General features: G+C 29.1%; 2 protein-coding genes across 2 annotated transcripts; both read left to right on the top strand.

Annotated features, from left to right (window-relative positions):
* The first annotated feature begins 4,703 nt into the window (after nucleotides 1-4,703).
* LOC114165017 (F-box protein At2g32560-like) lies at nucleotides 4,704-6,890 on the top strand. Its single transcript, XM_028049658.2, has 5 exons — nucleotides 4,704-5,334; nucleotides 5,435-5,502; nucleotides 5,647-5,819; nucleotides 6,347-6,421; nucleotides 6,555-6,890. The coding sequence occupies exons 1-5, from the start codon at nucleotides 4,798-4,800 to the stop codon at nucleotides 6,728-6,730; spliced, it is 1,029 nt and encodes a 342-aa protein (XP_027905459.1). The 5' UTR covers nucleotides 4,704-4,797; the 3' UTR covers nucleotides 6,731-6,890.
* Nucleotides 6,891-12,835: 5,945 nt separating this feature from the next.
* On the top strand, nucleotides 12,836-15,845 carry LOC114184130 (F-box protein At2g26850-like). The gene is made up of 5 exons (XM_028071419.2): nucleotides 12,836-14,422; nucleotides 14,537-14,616; nucleotides 14,770-14,942; nucleotides 15,066-15,140; nucleotides 15,426-15,845. Exons 1-5 carry the CDS (start codon nucleotides 13,748-13,750, stop codon nucleotides 15,617-15,619), a joined length of 1,197 nt encoding a protein of 398 aa, XP_027927220.1. The 5' UTR covers nucleotides 12,836-13,747; the 3' UTR covers nucleotides 15,620-15,845.
* The last annotated feature ends 1,831 nt before the right edge of the window (nucleotides 15,846-17,676 follow it).

Raw genomic sequence — 17,676 nt, 5'->3', positions numbered from 1 at the left:
AAGTTCCCGGACATCCGTTTTACGTTTGTTTGTTAAACCACAATTTTTTATTTTTTATTTTATGATACAATAATTTTAAAAATTTAGTTAATTTTATTTTAGTTATTAAGATAAAGATTTAATAAATATGATATTTATTTGTTTATTTATACATGGAGGGCAAAGTAAGAATTGACAAACTTTTTGATGTACAGGAAAAATCATTGGGGTGTAGGAGAAGCCCCTCTGTAATCATTCTACCAATATGCATAAGAACACGCTCCACTATTAACACAATTCTAACACACAAATCCTGCATGGTACAAGACTCGTGCATCATGTTTTTATGGTTTGTGTATTTTTTTTTTTAATAAATATTATTGTTATTATATTTAAATGAAAAATTGATTTCAATGATTATTTTTATTGGTTTTGTGTTGTAGAGTTATAAATATATTATTAAAATATAGAATTGGATTATTTAATAATAATTAGTTCATATAAACAAAGATATATTTTGTATAATTAACAATAAATGATATATTTTTGTTAGTTATTTTGTATTGTATAATTGTTGATTAACTTTTAATTTTTGGCCATGCTTAACTAATAATTTTGGTGATTAACTATTAATATAATTTATATCTGACATTGCTTAGATCTGTTTTATGAAATAAACTTAATTCAATTTAAAATGACTACATTTTCAGAATGAATATGAAGAGTTTGGTTTTGGTGGCATGGAACAGTTATTATGTCTCTTTTCAGTATCTCTGCACTTTGATTTTCTGGAGTGCCCTTAGATTTGGTAAGTGTTTGTTATACGTTCATCAAAAAGGAAAAAAGGAAATTTTAATGTCATCTGATGTCGTTTCACGAAGGAGAAAAAGTCAACTTGGAAGCGCTTCAGTTTTAATTTTTTTTTTCCAAAACTTGATCATGCTCATGGATCCATCCGAGGTTAGTGTAAATGGATTTCAATTACTTCTATTTTCTGTATTTTTTGTTTAAAATGGGATTTTGTTCGAGACAATTTTCTTTTTACAGTAATAGTTTCTGTTACCAAAATAATTTTCTTTCTAAACAACAAATTTTGTTTTTATTAAATGTTAATCATTCAAAGTGTTGTTTATCACAAGAGTTTCAAGTGTTTGATGAAGGTTTCTTTATGGAATAGGGTAAATCATTGTTAATCGGAATGAACTTTATCTCAAATACTAGGAAAGACGTCCTTAACATCGAGTTTGAGGAAACACTTTTGGCTGAGAGGAAGCTTCATGTTGCCTATGAAATATTAAGGTTTTATGATTTAGATGATGTTGGATATGTCTGTACTTTGTATTGTGGGCATATATACTTTTTATTAAGAGCATTTGACTTAGATTGAAATGAGATCCAATATCCTTTGATAGGACAATCAAGCTTTACTTTAACCTCTGATCCTATATCTTCAACAAGATTTTTTCAATCCTTCAAAGTCAATTTATCGACACCAAGGGTATAATGTTTTATTTCTTATTTATTATATTGGTCATCTATATGTATATGTATAGTTACTAATGTTGGTTTCCTTTTCATGTTTTTGAACAACTGACATATAGTTTTGCCTAATAAATTTTAAATATTTGTTGAGCATGAAATTAAACTTGACAAAATGGTTGAATTGTATGATCCTCGATAAAAAACAAATCCAAACCACAGGAGCTACTACAAAAATTCTCAAAATTACCGATAAAATTTTACCGACGAATTTATATTCATCGATAAATTTAATTTATCGACGAATTTTCTGGACGAGTCTTAAAGAAATTAATTAATTGCTTCTCCTTTTTTCACAAACCCTAATTCACTATTTCTCCTTCTCAAGTGTCGTCAAAGGAAGTATGTAGGAACCATAACCTCAACCTCATCTCCTACAACCACTCCTTTCCTGCTTAAATGAAGTTGTCGCTGACAACATCTGCTACTACAGGAGTTCCTCCGATGGCGGTGCCATCGTTAATGCCTCTTTGCAAACGAATGCCTCACCCCTCTTCGTCTTCATTGATCTCATCTTCTCACACGATGCCTCACGCCTTCACCACTGGCGCTTTTGAAATGCGACTAGAAGCACCGTCAACTAGCCCATTGGTGTCGTTTCCACCTCACCCTTGAGCGGAGGTTTGTTCCTCAGTTGGTTTCTCTCTACGGTAAAGATCCACCACGTCACTGCTTTGTTCTTTACTGCTTCGTTCTTTGTTTGGAACTTGACGTTGGGAGGATGAACGTTCTCTGTTCGAAACTTGGCGTTGGGAAGATGAACATTCTTTGTTCTTTGTATTTTTTTTTTCTAGATCTGTGATATGCGTGCAAATGGTGTTGGAAAGGATTCTATATTTTTTTCTGCATTGTTTGTGCAGGTGATATTTTTCTAAAAAATGGTGGTTCGTGCAAGTGATTTTATTTTTTGTTTTTATGCGATATTACTTGGAATTGTTATAGGTGCATCGAAGGTGATCATCATTGGTTTAATCACATGGAAGTGGGAAGATATGCCTTTTCATGGCTTTTTCCATGTTTCATTAAGGTCCAGATATCTCAAACATGTCCTCAACCATCATCATCAATGTTATCTTATATTATATTTTGTCCCTTCAATTGTTTTCTTTTTTGTGTAATAATCATTGTAAGGTTCTTCTTTTATTTTAATTATTTAAATAAATTACACATGTTTTTGTCTAATTAAAGCATTCACAATAATAAAAATCCAATAAAAACCAATAAAAGTCAATCTATGAATGGCTCAATAAAATTCGAATTCAAATCAAAAAAATAATCAATTTTGAAACAAACAAAAAATTAGTAACTCGTACCTATCGACGGATATTTTTGTCGACAATTACCGATAGAATTATTAAGTCGTCGATAAAATTTATTGATGAAGATATTATCAACAGATTTTTGACAATCGGTAATTTTGATTTAATAACAAAACTTAAGCATTACTGACAAATTATGATCATCGATAATATCAATTTTTCTTGTAATAAACACAATCGAAAGCAAAGTCACAAAACTCATAAATGTCAAAATAAAACATTCTCAATAGTTAATAAAGGAAATCCAAAAACAATAATATCAATAAACAAAACACTAAAATGTATACCTCATCAAACTCAACAAATACAGAGAAAACCATCGAACACCAACGTAAAACTCAAACACAAAATAACAACCAAAAACTAAAAACATATAAATGTCTCAGCAAAACTATAAAACAAAACAAAACCTTAGGAACACAAACAAAAACCAAGACACGAAAAACATAAATGTTATACCTTATGAAACTCGGGAAACCTAGAGGAAGTAACAACTGAAAACTAAAACTTTTGCAGTAGTCAATAAAATTAAACCACAAACGAAAGACTAAAGAACGAAAATATCATACCTCAAGAAACTTAGGAAATGCAAAGAAAGGAACCACCAAACATCACCTTTACAAACTAAAAAATTATTATAATGCAACTAATGTAACATTTATTAATGCATGCAACATCTATCAACTCGATGTACAATACTCCCTCCATCCACCAATCCTAAAGGCGGGAAAGTCCAAATGACTTTTAATTACCCAAACACTAAAACAAAAAAAAAGATTGGATAAGAGGGTTAAAGTAGTAAAATATCAATCATTGATCAAAGATCCAGAAAGCATTTTTAAAACAGGGTAATTTACAGAAAAACTTGTAAAATGAATCGGGATCAATGATTCAAGTTGGATTATATGGGTAAAATAAAGGAGTGATTCTTTTCATATATTTTAAATGTCAAATCACCGACATTTAAAAATCACCGACTCAACCAATTTAATCTAGAGGTTATACTCAGGTTAGTAAAATGAGTATAAAAGGATATATGGCTCGGAATAGAAACTTATAAAGTTTTAATGAGAATACCAAATGAAAAGCGAAAGCATCACTCCAAATGGTCAGAAACTCTCTCATGAGTGAGCAATATAAATTAGGTCATCATTCAATTAGGTTATGTTGTGGGCCAGCGAAACAGTTAAATTTAAAGAAATGAAGACTTAATAAGTAAAATTGATAAAATCATTATTTTTATTTAAAAAATAATATTTATTTAAAGAGCAAAAGTGATAATTAAATATAGACACCAAAATGATAAATCAAATAGCTATAAATATAGAAAAGTATATTTTTATTTAAAAATTAGGAAATATTTTGTTCTATTAAAAACATTTAATTATCAATTTTAAAATTAAATGATATGAAGTTCATTTAAGGGAAGAAATTACTAATCATAATTCGACCCATTACCAATCTAATAATTAGGAAGACAAACTTTCTTATTGTTTTAACGAAAAGTCCAAAAGACCAACCAACCACGACACATTACCAAGAACCATGGATGAATAGAAAATGAAAAAAAGACATAGAAATCATCGAAATCATTTAACGGTGCATTCAAGGTGCCTCTGAATTCAGACCAAATCATCGAAATCATTTAATTATATTTTATCTTTCTTAATTTCAGTAAAATTCACCGGTGGTCACACATGCATACGTCTTAAACTATATGCTATTTTAATATCTTATTTAATTTTAGATATTTTCATTTGTCATTTTAAAAAGCATGTATAAATTACTTTCTTAATCGATTCGATATTATTTAACAAAGGACTAAATTAAGGTGTCAATTATAAAGACAAAGGCAAAATTTGACTTTCCAATTCAATAAGCCATGTTTGTGATGGGAGATCCAGTTTCACATATGCTTCGTCTTTAATCATTGCTTTCTTTCTTCCAATTTTGGATTTGTATGGTGGAAGCTGTTAAATCATTTCAAACTATATCTGGGTATTTTTTAAGTTTTCAGCAAACCAAAATGTCACCTGAGAAGAAGTGTGTATCAAAACTGGAGAAGCAAAAAGATTGCAAAGTTTATTCTCTCTTAGATTTGCCTGAGTGGACCTTGCTTTGCATTCTTGAGTGTCTTTCAGCACAGGATTTGTTTATAGTGTCACAAGTGTGTACCAGTTTGAGGGACAAAACCAGAAGTGATGCTTTGTGGGAGAAACTGATCAAGCAGAAATGGGGTAGGTTACTTGGTGAAGCTGCTTACCAAGAGTGGCAGTGGCACACAACAAAAATTGCAAACACACATAGCATCTTCTCACTTCAGCAGAATCAGAGTGGATCATGTGGCTCTTTCAGTGGTGTTTGGCCTTTCCTAAGCTTTCACTCTTATTTGGAAAATTTCATTGACTTCATTACTTTGTTTAAACATTGTTCAAATATGGCTTTGTATATCTGTCTTGAAACTGGTCGCTTCTGGTTTCCTGTTCAAATGTATAAGGTAACCCTAACTAATCATAATTGTGTGTTTTGTTTTTCAAGTGTATAGGGTAACATAACACTAATTAATGGTTATATATGATGCATAACTTTGGTTGTAGACTTCAAAGCTATTCTGTTATGATGTCATAGTCAGCTATGACTCTAAAAGAGACACCTTCAAAGCAAGGTAACCCTCTTTCTGACAATTATTTTCCAATCTCTTTTTCCAATAATTCAGTAAAATTTATTGGAAATCAACTATTTTAATGATTCTCTTAAAGACTCTCTCATGATCTGGATTGAGACTTATCGCATATATGCAATATTACAGGTCTCAAACTGGTGGGTGGCGAATGAGTGAGCAAAATATTGAGTGGGATAGGTTGAGATCACCACCAGTTGATACTTCTCCAAGGGAGGTTCATATGTCTAACTGTATGAATGATTTGAAACCAGGAGATCAAATTGAGATTCAAATGAAAAAACGCAAAGAATCCCCTTTTTGTAAGTAATTAATTGTTGGGTTATATATTTTAGGTCATTTGGGTTATGGTTATAGACATCGAGAGATTATGTTCCATATGGTTACATGATATTAGTCTTACACATATAAGACATTTGACACCACTTTTACACAAAAACCTTAAGACAATGGTGTTATGTATTTTTTTTATAGTATTTAACTTTGTCTATTCTATCCAATGTAAGACTTTGACTCACTTGGACTATTCCCAACAATCTCCTCTCAAGGATGAGTCACTTTTTTGTTCATATGGTATGGTATATTTTCCTCCAGGTGTATAGTGACCCCTTTTTGAGTGTGGTTATTCGGTCAGTTACTTCAGTGACTTCTTTTTTGTGTAATGGTATTCGGTCAGTCACTTTGAACCATTGGTTCTGATACCACTGTTGGAGTATATGCTCCTTGTTATTTTTTATTCACCATAACTTCATATCAAGAATTTGACTATGATTAACAAATTATCATTCTTTGTAATTAATTTCTTTACTATTTTGAATGAGTAATATAGATTGGTGCTATGCTGTAATTGGTCATTTGGAAACATGCAACCAGAATGTGAATCATTGCCGCTGCCAATACAGTGGTAAGTAAGATTCACCTCAAAAGTTTCATTGATTTTGATGTACATATATTTACCCTTGCTTTCAAAAGTTGTTTATTCTTCTAGAGGGTCAAAAATATGAAATTCATTGGTGCTATGTTTAACTCTGTTGCAGACAATCTAGTAGTAGAATTCAAGCAATATCTAGCAGGTAGTATAAATAAAAGATCAGTGTTGAACAGAAACAGGTATGAGGAACAAGTTTCAATGCTTAGTTGGTTTGGTGGAATCAGAAAACTTGATAAGGAGGAGGAGATCGAAAAGTGGAACAACCTCTTTGCATCTAGATGATGTCTTCACCGTTCGTATGAATGGACCTATAATTCATTTTCATAATACCTTTCTCTTCAAACGTGTGTCATAATTAGAATGTGTTTCTAACATCTTACACTCTCATTGCTCTTCAACTTCTCATTATAGTTTGAAACAATGAGGAGAAAAAAAGTCATGTGTGATGAATATGAGTGGTAATGAAATATAGAAAATGATATGATAAGAAAGAGATCGAAGTCATAATTAAGGAGAGTTTAACAATATCAAGTCCATTTCAAAAATAATAACATATAAATAAAATTAATAAGATAAATAGTCAATTTAGTATAATAAATATTGCTATATTTCACTTTTACTATATATCGTAAAAAAATACAGTCTTGATATCAAAATTTTAACTTTAGCAATTTAATTATTTGAACCCGGTTAATAATTAATGTAATTAAACTTGTTTAATTTTTAATAAGTCTCTTGTGTTTTTATTATAAAAGAAAAATAGTAATATTTAATATACAGGTAATATAAGGTAATATAATGTATCAAACGATGTAAACAAATTCAAATATTATCTTGAAACATATTGGTTAAAATGACTAAATTCACACAACTCTAAAATATTATTAGGTCTTTCGAGAGGGATCTTTGGAGAAATACATCACTAATCAGATATGAGTCAAACTCGCACATAAGAAATTGACACTCTTAACCCAAAGCCTCAAGGTAATAAGTTTATGAATCTTCATATTTATATGATGTTCAACTTTTTCATTTTTACTCGATGTCAAACTTAGACTTATACTTGAAATCGCATCATGTATATTATTTATTGCAAATCTTTTTAACTAGTTTTTTATGTTGCTATTTTTATTCCTTTTTATATTTGTCTTTTATATATATATATATATATATATATATATATATATATTAAAAAAAGTATTATTTTATTTTGCAATTTAGATATTTTAGGGTGGCTTAATAAGCTTGGTGGCAATGCAATGAATTTAGTTGTGTTTGAAAAGAAAGTAAGAGTCCATTTTCCTCCATACATGTGTTGTTGAAAGTGTGGACACAATTAATCATGAAGTTCTTGATGTTGTGGCTTGTTTGGTTGTGCTAATGGCATCTATTTCCAACTTTTGTTTGCGTTGAACAAGTCCACGTAACAAACAAACACCATCACTGCATTGTCTTAATCTCTCTATTTATTAGTTGACGCCCATTCATTTATCGTCTTTCCTTGGTTCAATCGTTTTTGTTTCGTACACACAAAGATTTGACTAAGAGTACGAGAATGCAACTCTCAACATTGGAATGTCCGAAACTCCAACTTTAAATTACATTTTTTTTTTTAACTTGATAATAATTTTATTATAACTTCATGAAATTATAAAATGATCTACTTGATTTGTTTTTAGTTTTAAAAGAAGGTTTCGATTGTAATGTTAAAAATTCACTATCAAGCAAATTCAATCTAAGCCACCCTTCAAATAAGGCTTGCGTACATCAAAAAGTAAAAAGTAACTTGTGTATAAATTTAACCATACGTTTTTCTTATATGATTTGTCAAATTTATTTTTATGTTTTCTTCACCTAAAAAGTTCCTTTTGAAGAAGGTGATTGAAGGATAAATGTATCCCAAATCCAACAATCTCTTTACTAAAATAGAAGCTTTCTGAGAATTTGGGAATACATTGGAAGTGGTAGGTTACCTAAGCCAAAAGACATGTAGGATTCATTATTATATAAGACACTAATTAAGAATCATGAATAGTTACCAATACATTTTTGTGTGATGGTGTACATGCTCATAATGGAAGGTTTAATCATCAAATTTACATATATAGGTTATTACGTGCCTTGTGTAAGCACTTTCCTAATTACTAATCACAAAGTATTAATTAGTAGTGGAGATGCTTTTTGGGAGTGAAGTGTGACAACCCAATTTGCTTACGTTGTCAATTAAACAAATTATTTTTCACTAGAAGATGCCTTTACTTGGGTTTGGGTATAAGAAAAAATAATTGAAACAAATATATAGAATACGTGAGTGGACCAAAACAATAGTGTGTTTCTTTTCTGAGCAAGACGAGATATCGCACTCAAAATTTCTTTTTGTCTCACTACCTCAAAAACAATGTGCAACATCATCAAGAAACAATACCCTAAAAAATAACAACCTTTTCATGCTCAAATGTATTCACTAAAGCATAAACATGTATACTATAGGATTTAATTATAATATATTATAAAGAATTTGCAAAAACAGTTAATAACCAACATTGGTTTTTCATATTATTACAAATCATTCACTTCTATGATAATTAATTTTAAAAAAATTAAGATATTATAGTATAAGTTAATTAACAAAAAATATATTTTTACACTGTGATAGGATAAAATATTGATTTTTCTTATTTATAAAATTGCAAAAAATGTATGAGTTTCTCGGATAACATAAATTAAAATAGAAACATTATAATATAAAACATTTTGTTTGACATAGAATTTTGGATGAAAAGGTGGTTGGCCTAATGGAAGGTTAGAGAAGTAATTAAGAAGATAAACTTAGTTGAGAGCTCTTGTCTTTTAAGAACAAAAAAGTTGGTGACCATGCTAATCAAAGAAAAATAAAATATTAAATTCAACAACGGATAAAATGAACTTCGATTCATTGGGTCTCTTCTTATACCTACTCTTCTCACATCAAATAAATTATTGTCTCTCAGGTCTATTTTTATAAGTTGCCATCAGCTATAATTTACTTGATTTAAATTTTGTGTCAAGGCTTTAAAACTTGAAAAGAATGCTATTTTGTTAGATTTAGTGTTAAAAAAATTTATTCATATTCACGTATCGTATAAACTAGTTGGAAAGGTACTCCGTATATCTCTATATTTTTAAGAAAATAACAAAATAATAATAGTCACATAAAATTAGTAGTGTTTATAATATATCATGTTGTTGAAAGATGTAGTGATGTTGTGTTGATAAAATATGTGTTCGTCCCAATATATAATTATATAGGTAGTTTATATTCATTTTTGTAATTTTTAAATATAATTAAAATAAAATATAAAATATATACATTAAATAGAAAAATTCATTATATATTGTTATGTTACATCTTACCATTCCTAATTTAAAAAGTGAAATCTGATTTTTTGTTGTTATCTCATATAAAGGGTAAAATCTCATTTTTCCCATGGCTTTTTCAATCTCTCTCTTTATTGTATAATAAAATACCCAACTTAATCATGCAAATACGAAGTCATTCCGCATGTTTATGGACTTTGTTTTATTATCTAATATTTAATTCAAACCAAGATGGTAAACCTAGAATTAATATGTTTCGTGACATATTATCCCTAAATTAACTACATGTCATCTCTAAATCTTAAGAGATAAAAAGAAAATTGCATATACAAATACAAATTAAACGTTTAAGCAACGTCGTTGTATACTTAAATACCAAGTAAAGTGATTTCGGTGGGGGTAATTTTAATGGCAGTCCTTGTTTCAATGTTTGAGAAAATAATAGTTAAATATTTAATTATATTAAAAATTAAATAATTATTCATTACTTTTATTAATACCCAATAATAGGAAAGTTTAGCAAGTATTAATAATAGTTTTCTTTTTTTTTACAAAAGTTATTGAATAAGTAGAATTTACATCTATAACAATATATAGAGATGATTTTTTTTATGTTCATATTTTATTTTTTCAATTTTATATTTAATTATTATTTTAAAAATTAATTAATTTTTTAAAATAATTTACCTTTAACTATTATTCTAAAATCTCTTTTATCTTTAATAGTTATGTTAAAAATCTCTTTTGTATGTATGTTTTATTTTTTCAATTTTATTTATTATTTTAAAAATTAATTATTTTATAAATAATTTATTTTTTATCATTATTTTAAAAATATTTTGTATTTTTAATCATTATTTTATTTAATAACTATTTTAAAAATTAATTATATATTCTATTGATTTTAACTCAAATTTTTACAAAAAAATAAAAAGTGTGGACACCATGTATGGTTGCAATAATGCCTGCCGTGTTTTTGCCAGTAAGAATAACGTGATTATCATTTTAGTGTTACATGAATTCTTTTAATAATAAGAAAATATTAGAATTTTTTATCTATTTTTTATAACCATGCACACCGGTATACTAATTAAGAAAACAATAAACGCAAATAATTTTTTAGAAATAAAGTAGAATGTTTATCTTTTAAAATAACTAAAGATATCTAGAAATTGTATTTAACTTTTCTTGATATAGATATGTATTACAGGATTTTCTTCCTTTTTTTTAGTTTTAAAAATGTCTTGAATATCTTCCAATATTTTTTTTTTCACAAGACTTGGATTTTTTATATTTTTAACATTTGTAGTGTTATTTTTTAGTTCTTATTATAATCCTAACTAGTTTAGTGTTATAAGATTTTTTTTAATTTAGGATAAATGGCTTTAAAATGATAACATATTAAAATTATAAGTTTTCTTTTAAAATTAATCTTTTAAAAAAATATATATATATTCTTTTTAATTTTCAAAAGTCGTTTAGGATGTGACTAGATCATGAACCTTTCTAATTTATTATTAGAGCACTTTTTTTACTTCCACCCATGAATATCTAAAGTTTTATTAGTTTAATTAGCAGAAAAAGTTGTTATTTCAATTAGTCCAACTCTTTATTAGTGTTAAAGTTGTTATAACATCGGAAATCAAACAATTTTGACATAATTAGTAATTTATTGGCTTATCAGACCATTGATCAACACATAAAAGATTTATCAATTAATTAAAATATGCATTAACACATTTAAAAAACTAATTAATTAAAATCATATTTAATCTTAATAATCCAATAAATAATAGTGCTATCTGGCAATTAAAAGTTATAGAAAATAACTTCAACTTAACTCAGAAGTATTGCTTAACTAGTTCCTTATCCTCCAGATAATAATAACTTCTAAATAAGAAAAGATTGTAAACTGTACAAAAAATTCAAATACTAAGAACAACCCCACCTAACAAATCAACATACTTGTTAAAACTCAACTAATTGATATAAAAACTTTATTAATTGATTGAACATGTGAAATCCTAGAATACTAAATTAAAAGGAGAAAAAAAAAAATAGAAAGATTCTAGAAGAACATGAAAACTTGCTTCAAACAAATTTCGATTGACTTAAAATAATCTAAATTTAATCACTTTGCAACTACTGAAACCTAATTAAAAATAAATAAAAAATTATAGAGAAGGTAAAAACGACTCAAAGAAAGAACTATTATGAAAATGTTGCAACTTTTAGAAATAAACAACTGAATGATTAAAATTTTAATTTATATCCTTAAAGTATAACTTTTAGAATATTAATATTTGCTATTAAAAAAATCTCTTCTTAAATTTGTAAAAAAAAAAGACACTTCTTACATAAATATTTTTTAATATATATAAATAATATCATAAATAAAGGTTTATTTAAATTATATATATGGTATATAATGAAAATTTAAAAAAAAAGGTTGAAATTTTAGTTAAAGAGGATGATAACACTTTATTAAGAAAAAAAAGAGTTAAGAAGACATATACAAGTAAATTAAAAGAAACAAAATTGACAAACGTAGTAGTTAATATTTTTGACATGTAATGTGGGAAATGTACATTTAAAAAAAAGAAAATTAAAAATATTGAATAAATAAAAGTAAGAATTGTTTCTCTGCATTATTTATTATAAATTTGTAACTGATATAAATATCTGGCTTAAGATTATATATTAATCCTCCTAATCAGCAGTTAATAGTTCAATAATATAGTATTGTGAGTTACTGGTGACACATTATGAATGATATTAATTGAAAAATAGTTGTTATAAGAATGATTAGTTATTATTAATGATTTAAATGGTTATGAATGAATGTGAAAGGAGGTTGGTGTTTGGCAACATTAATAATGCAGTTGGAAAGTTGAAGTTAAGGGCATAGGAAATATCAGTGGCAAAAGGCATGGGAAGAGGCCCCGTGTCCTTTCGGCGGTCACAGCAATAAATAGGGTCGATTTTATGAGGTCTTAATGAGTTGAAGGACACAAATTTTGGTTCTTGAAATGAGTAAGGACTCATTCACAATCCCACGAAATCACTTGTCTGGGTCTTTAGGGTGGACAGTACTAGAGTTTGGTGGGAGTTAGGCAAAGGAACACCTACACTTTTATGGCACCCTTGTCACTTCTCCTGTCACATACCCACCACCTCTGCGTTCTATTGTTAATGCATTTCACTAACCACGCCCCCACTTCTTATTCAACTTTAGATCACCCCACTTTCTTACCAGAATTTAAGATTAAACGCAGTTTAAATATTTATTATTATTTTGTGTCGAGTTCCACATCCCATGAAATACAATATCTCAGAAACATTTGTGTGATGTTATCAGACGGATCTGAATCGAGTCGGATTTCGATCCATTTGTGTGAATTGCATTAATTTGTACAGTTATAAAACAGCACCCTAACACATCCCACGTGGCTGAAAATGTACTATAGACTATAGTTCACCATGTTGTTCCCAGCGTAGTGTGATTAAGATATTAGGTTGGAAGTGGTGTGTTGGTTTTATATTTGGATCCACAGGGCCTCTTTTTGGTGTCATCATCATTCTAATCTAACCAATATACTGCTTTGCTTTGCTCTCTCAAGGCCTCTCCATCAATCACTAAACAGCTGCCTCCCACTCCCCGTACATGTTGTTTCTCTCCTTTGTGGGAATTCACTGTGTGTAGATGCTAACACATTTTTAAGGAGCATCCTTCATTATCGTTTTGTGTTCTTTGTGGAAACTGCTATAACTAACCCAGTTGCCAAGCCTATTCAGGCGCTGAGCTAGGCAAAACTGTTCATTTCTCTAACTCTTCCATTGGTGGATCTTTTTCCTCTTTAAGAGGAATTCATTGGTTTGATTTTCATCTCTCTGCCAAATTCCTAGACTTGGACCCTTCTCATATACAATCCCTCAATTACAATGCTTTACTTCCTCATATCTTTTGTCTCCTTTCTCATCCTTTCCAAGTCCTTCACCAATAAGCCTCTCTCGTCAGGGCAGGGTGGGACCAAAATAGGGTCAACTGGGTTTTGGGGGAGCCTCTCAAGTTGGCTACTTTCTAGTCTCAGAAAAGGAAGCACAACCAACCCTTGTAGCTTTTTTCGGTTTTCTCTTGTCATGTCATTGAAAAACAACAGTTCAGTGTCCAAGGTGGAGAATGAGGAAGAGGAGGGGAAGGTTTCTCTCTTGGATTTGCCTGATTTACCGTTGGAGTGTATCCTTGGGCACCTTTCACCTTCTGAATTATGCAGTGTGGCAGCAGTGTGCACATCTCTTAGGGATACAAGTAGAAGTGATCATCTATGGAAGAAACACATGGAGAGAAAATGGGGCAAAGTGTTTGGTGATGCTGCGTATAGACAATGGAAATGTCATGTGGCTTCCAAGGCCAGAGAGAAGATCTCCAACCACCAAAACCAGAAAGGATTATTTGCTTTCCTTCATGGTGATTTCCGCCCCTTGGTTTGGATGAAAGCAAAATCAGAAAAGGGAACACGGTCGAGTAACTCATTACCGGAAGATTCATTCATGGCTCTGTATCTCTCTCTTGAGAGTGGCAAATTTTGGTTCCCGGCTCAAGTCTACAACCGCGAGGTAATTAGTTGCACAAATCTGATTTATGACTTATGTACCAGTATTCTGTAATCTGTACAGTAATTCTTGTTTTTTTGGGATTTTGTGTAATTGTTTCACACTTTCCTTTTTCAGAACGGTCATGCTGGGTTCATGCTCTCATGTTATGATGCCCAACTTTGCTATGACTCTCGATCTGACACTTTTCTGGCAAGGTATGTGGAAAAGTTGATTCCTTCAAAGTTGAGATTATGTGGGTACCTGCCCTACAGTCCCTGTGGTTGGAATTTGATGTCATGCCAAAACCTTTATAGGATGCCATTTTTCCCTAATTTTTAAAGGTTGATAAATCCATTCTTTTGTGGCAGATATTCACCTCATGGGAGATGGACAACTGAGGAAAACATAAGATGGGACCGACTCAGAGTGCCACCAATTGCCTCTTCTCCACATGCTCTTCACATCTCTGACTGTTTGGATGATTTGAGACCTGGAGATCACATTGAAATTCAGTGGAGAAGAAACAAAGAGTTCCCTTATGGTGTGTCTCATTCTTGTGCACTTATTTGACTAATTTCCAAATTGTCTCCACTAAATGGTTGGTTTTATCTTACTTTCTGTAAGAACAGATATTAGAATCAATTTGGTCATGATTATCTTGTAGGTTGGTGGTATGGTGTAATTGGTCATTTGGAACAATGTCAAGGGCATGGGAACCATTGCCGGTGTCACAATAATGGTAAGAGAATCCACTTGCACATTTTTAATGCTACTGCCATATTCAAATTGCCTGCTGCATTCACAAAATGTTGGTTCCACTCTTCACTTTCTAAAATCAAGTTTTCATTGTATTGTAATTTGTAGTAAACAGGATTAGACAAAGCATGTTAAGTTATTACTGAATTTGTGCTTTCATCATATGAAAACATGATCAAAGTGAGTTATTATACTCACAAAGAATGAGTTACACCAGCTAAACAAAGTTTTAGCTGTTTAACTGATTAAAAAATGGTGGTGATGACAGATATGGTGATTTTGGAGTTCATGCAGTACAGTGCTGGATCTAGATGGAGACAAACCATGATAGATAGGAAGCATCATATAGAAAAAGGAAATGAAATAGATGGTTTTTATGGAGGAATCAGGAAGCTGCATAACAGGGAAGAAATTACAAGGTGGAAGAAACTCTGGCCAACCAAAACTGTGGTACATGATTGATTCATAACTTAGAATTTTGTAAATTAAGCGATCACCCTTTCTAAAATGTGAAGGATTAGTTTGTCACAGAACGATGTCATTCCTAACAATAGGTATAAACTTGGAAAGAAACAGTGCAATTACCCTTTCAGAGGTTGTAACAAGTGTACCACGATATAAATCTTAGTGTATAAACTGTTTTACAGTTTCCTGCAATTATTGAAGAATACGTTTTACAACCATTCAATGATGTTGTTGAAGTTCATACATGTATCGACAAACTTTATTCATAAAGTAAGACTCTGATATCATGTAAAGGGTAACAAGAGATAAGAAAGAAGGACAAAACATGAAAGAAAATGAATTAGTATAATAAAAGTTTAATATTATTTACCACAAGAACATGTCTTATATATAGGCTGAAAACAGACCACAAAAAGTAACATTAACCCTTAATTAGTTTTCAAGCTAACAAAATTGTGTAGGAATTTGGGTCTTGCTTGAATAACAAAACGACGCCAAAAAGGAAAGTAGGTATTTATAAGCTTCAAGATTAAGAAAAAATTTGTACCATAGTTTCATTCAACTTTGTCCTGTCAATATTTAACATGAAATCATCTTTTTCCATAGGTAGAGAAGTAAAATGGTTTGGGTGGGGAATGTAGACTCCACGTCATGTTACTAACAAAACTATAAATGTGTAAGAATAAATTGTATTTTAACCTAAAAGTATATGATACTAGGATAATTTTCATTAAAAATACTCATATATATATATATATATATATATATATATATATATATATATATATATATATATATATATATATATATTTGGCGGATTTTAATGGGGGCAGGGAGGTGCCCCGGCCCCCCCCCCCCCCAATTTTTTTTTTAATTTATAATATATATATATATATATATATATATATATATTTAAAATTTATTAAATTGTAGGTAGTATATTTTAAAAATTGATGAAAATTAAATTTTGTATTTTTTCATTTATTTTATAAAGTACAAAATTTAGTGTTAATAGATAATAAAACATAAAATTAAATATAATAAAGAATAGAAATATTTAGGTTTAATTTTTTTTTTGGTTCCTCTCTTTCTCAAAAATTGATCCTACAATAATGTTAATTACACCAACAAAGCAAACCATATATTAAGAGTTTCAATTTTAATAAAAAAAGAGTCATTGATTTGTTTTAAAAAATTTAACGAAATTTATAGTAAAAGATCAAATTGTATCAATTTTTCAATAATTGGGACTAAATTAAAACTAAAAACTAGAGGATCAATTTAACATTTTTAAACCAAAACATGAATCAAAAGAGTAATTAAGCCAAATATTTTTTAAGATAATTTTTATTTTCTTTCTCATTATCTTTTTAGTTCTTCATAAATTGTAATAATTTCTCACTCTAATATTGTAATCATTTCTTACTCTCATATGTTTTCTTTCTGTTCTTGAAGAAAAAAAAAGTTAGAAACAAACTCATTATTTTTGCTCTCATTTGTCATTTATCACATCCCTTTCTTGTCTCTTGTATCAATAACGAAAAATATTATTTTTTATCTCATGAGCTTTTTTGTATATTCATTTTTTTTATGAATATAGAAGAAAAAGAAATAATGTATTATGTGTTTTTTCATAATCGATTTTTAATTATGACTTGATTATAATATTTTTTTTAATAATTATGTGTCTCAATTATAAAAAAATACTATGATAAATTATTTTTTAATGTCATTTACAAAAGAAAAGTATATCGATAAAAAATAAAAGAATAAATTCATTTTTTAAAAGTAATAAAAAAGAAACTATTGATGAAAAGAAGATAAACTCTATTTCTTCACATATTTTGAAGCATTAGACTAATTATCAATTCAGTTAGAGAATTCATTTCTTAAAACATTATACTAATGATCGAATTTAATAATCTTAAAATTATATTACTTTAGCCCCTCCAACATTTTTTGTCAAGATCCGCCACTATATATATATATATATATATATATATATATATATATATATATATATATATATATATATATATATATAATCAAACAAA

The sequence above is a fragment of the Vigna unguiculata genome, chromosome 1 (assembly GCF_037176805.1).
Source record: "Vigna unguiculata cultivar grain cowpea cultivar isolate G323 ecotype 2 chromosome 1, ASM3717680v1, whole genome shotgun sequence".
In the NCBI taxonomy this organism is placed as follows: Eukaryota; Viridiplantae; Streptophyta; class Magnoliopsida; order Fabales; family Fabaceae; genus Vigna; species Vigna unguiculata.
This window is presented reverse-complemented; position numbering and strand designations above follow the sequence as displayed.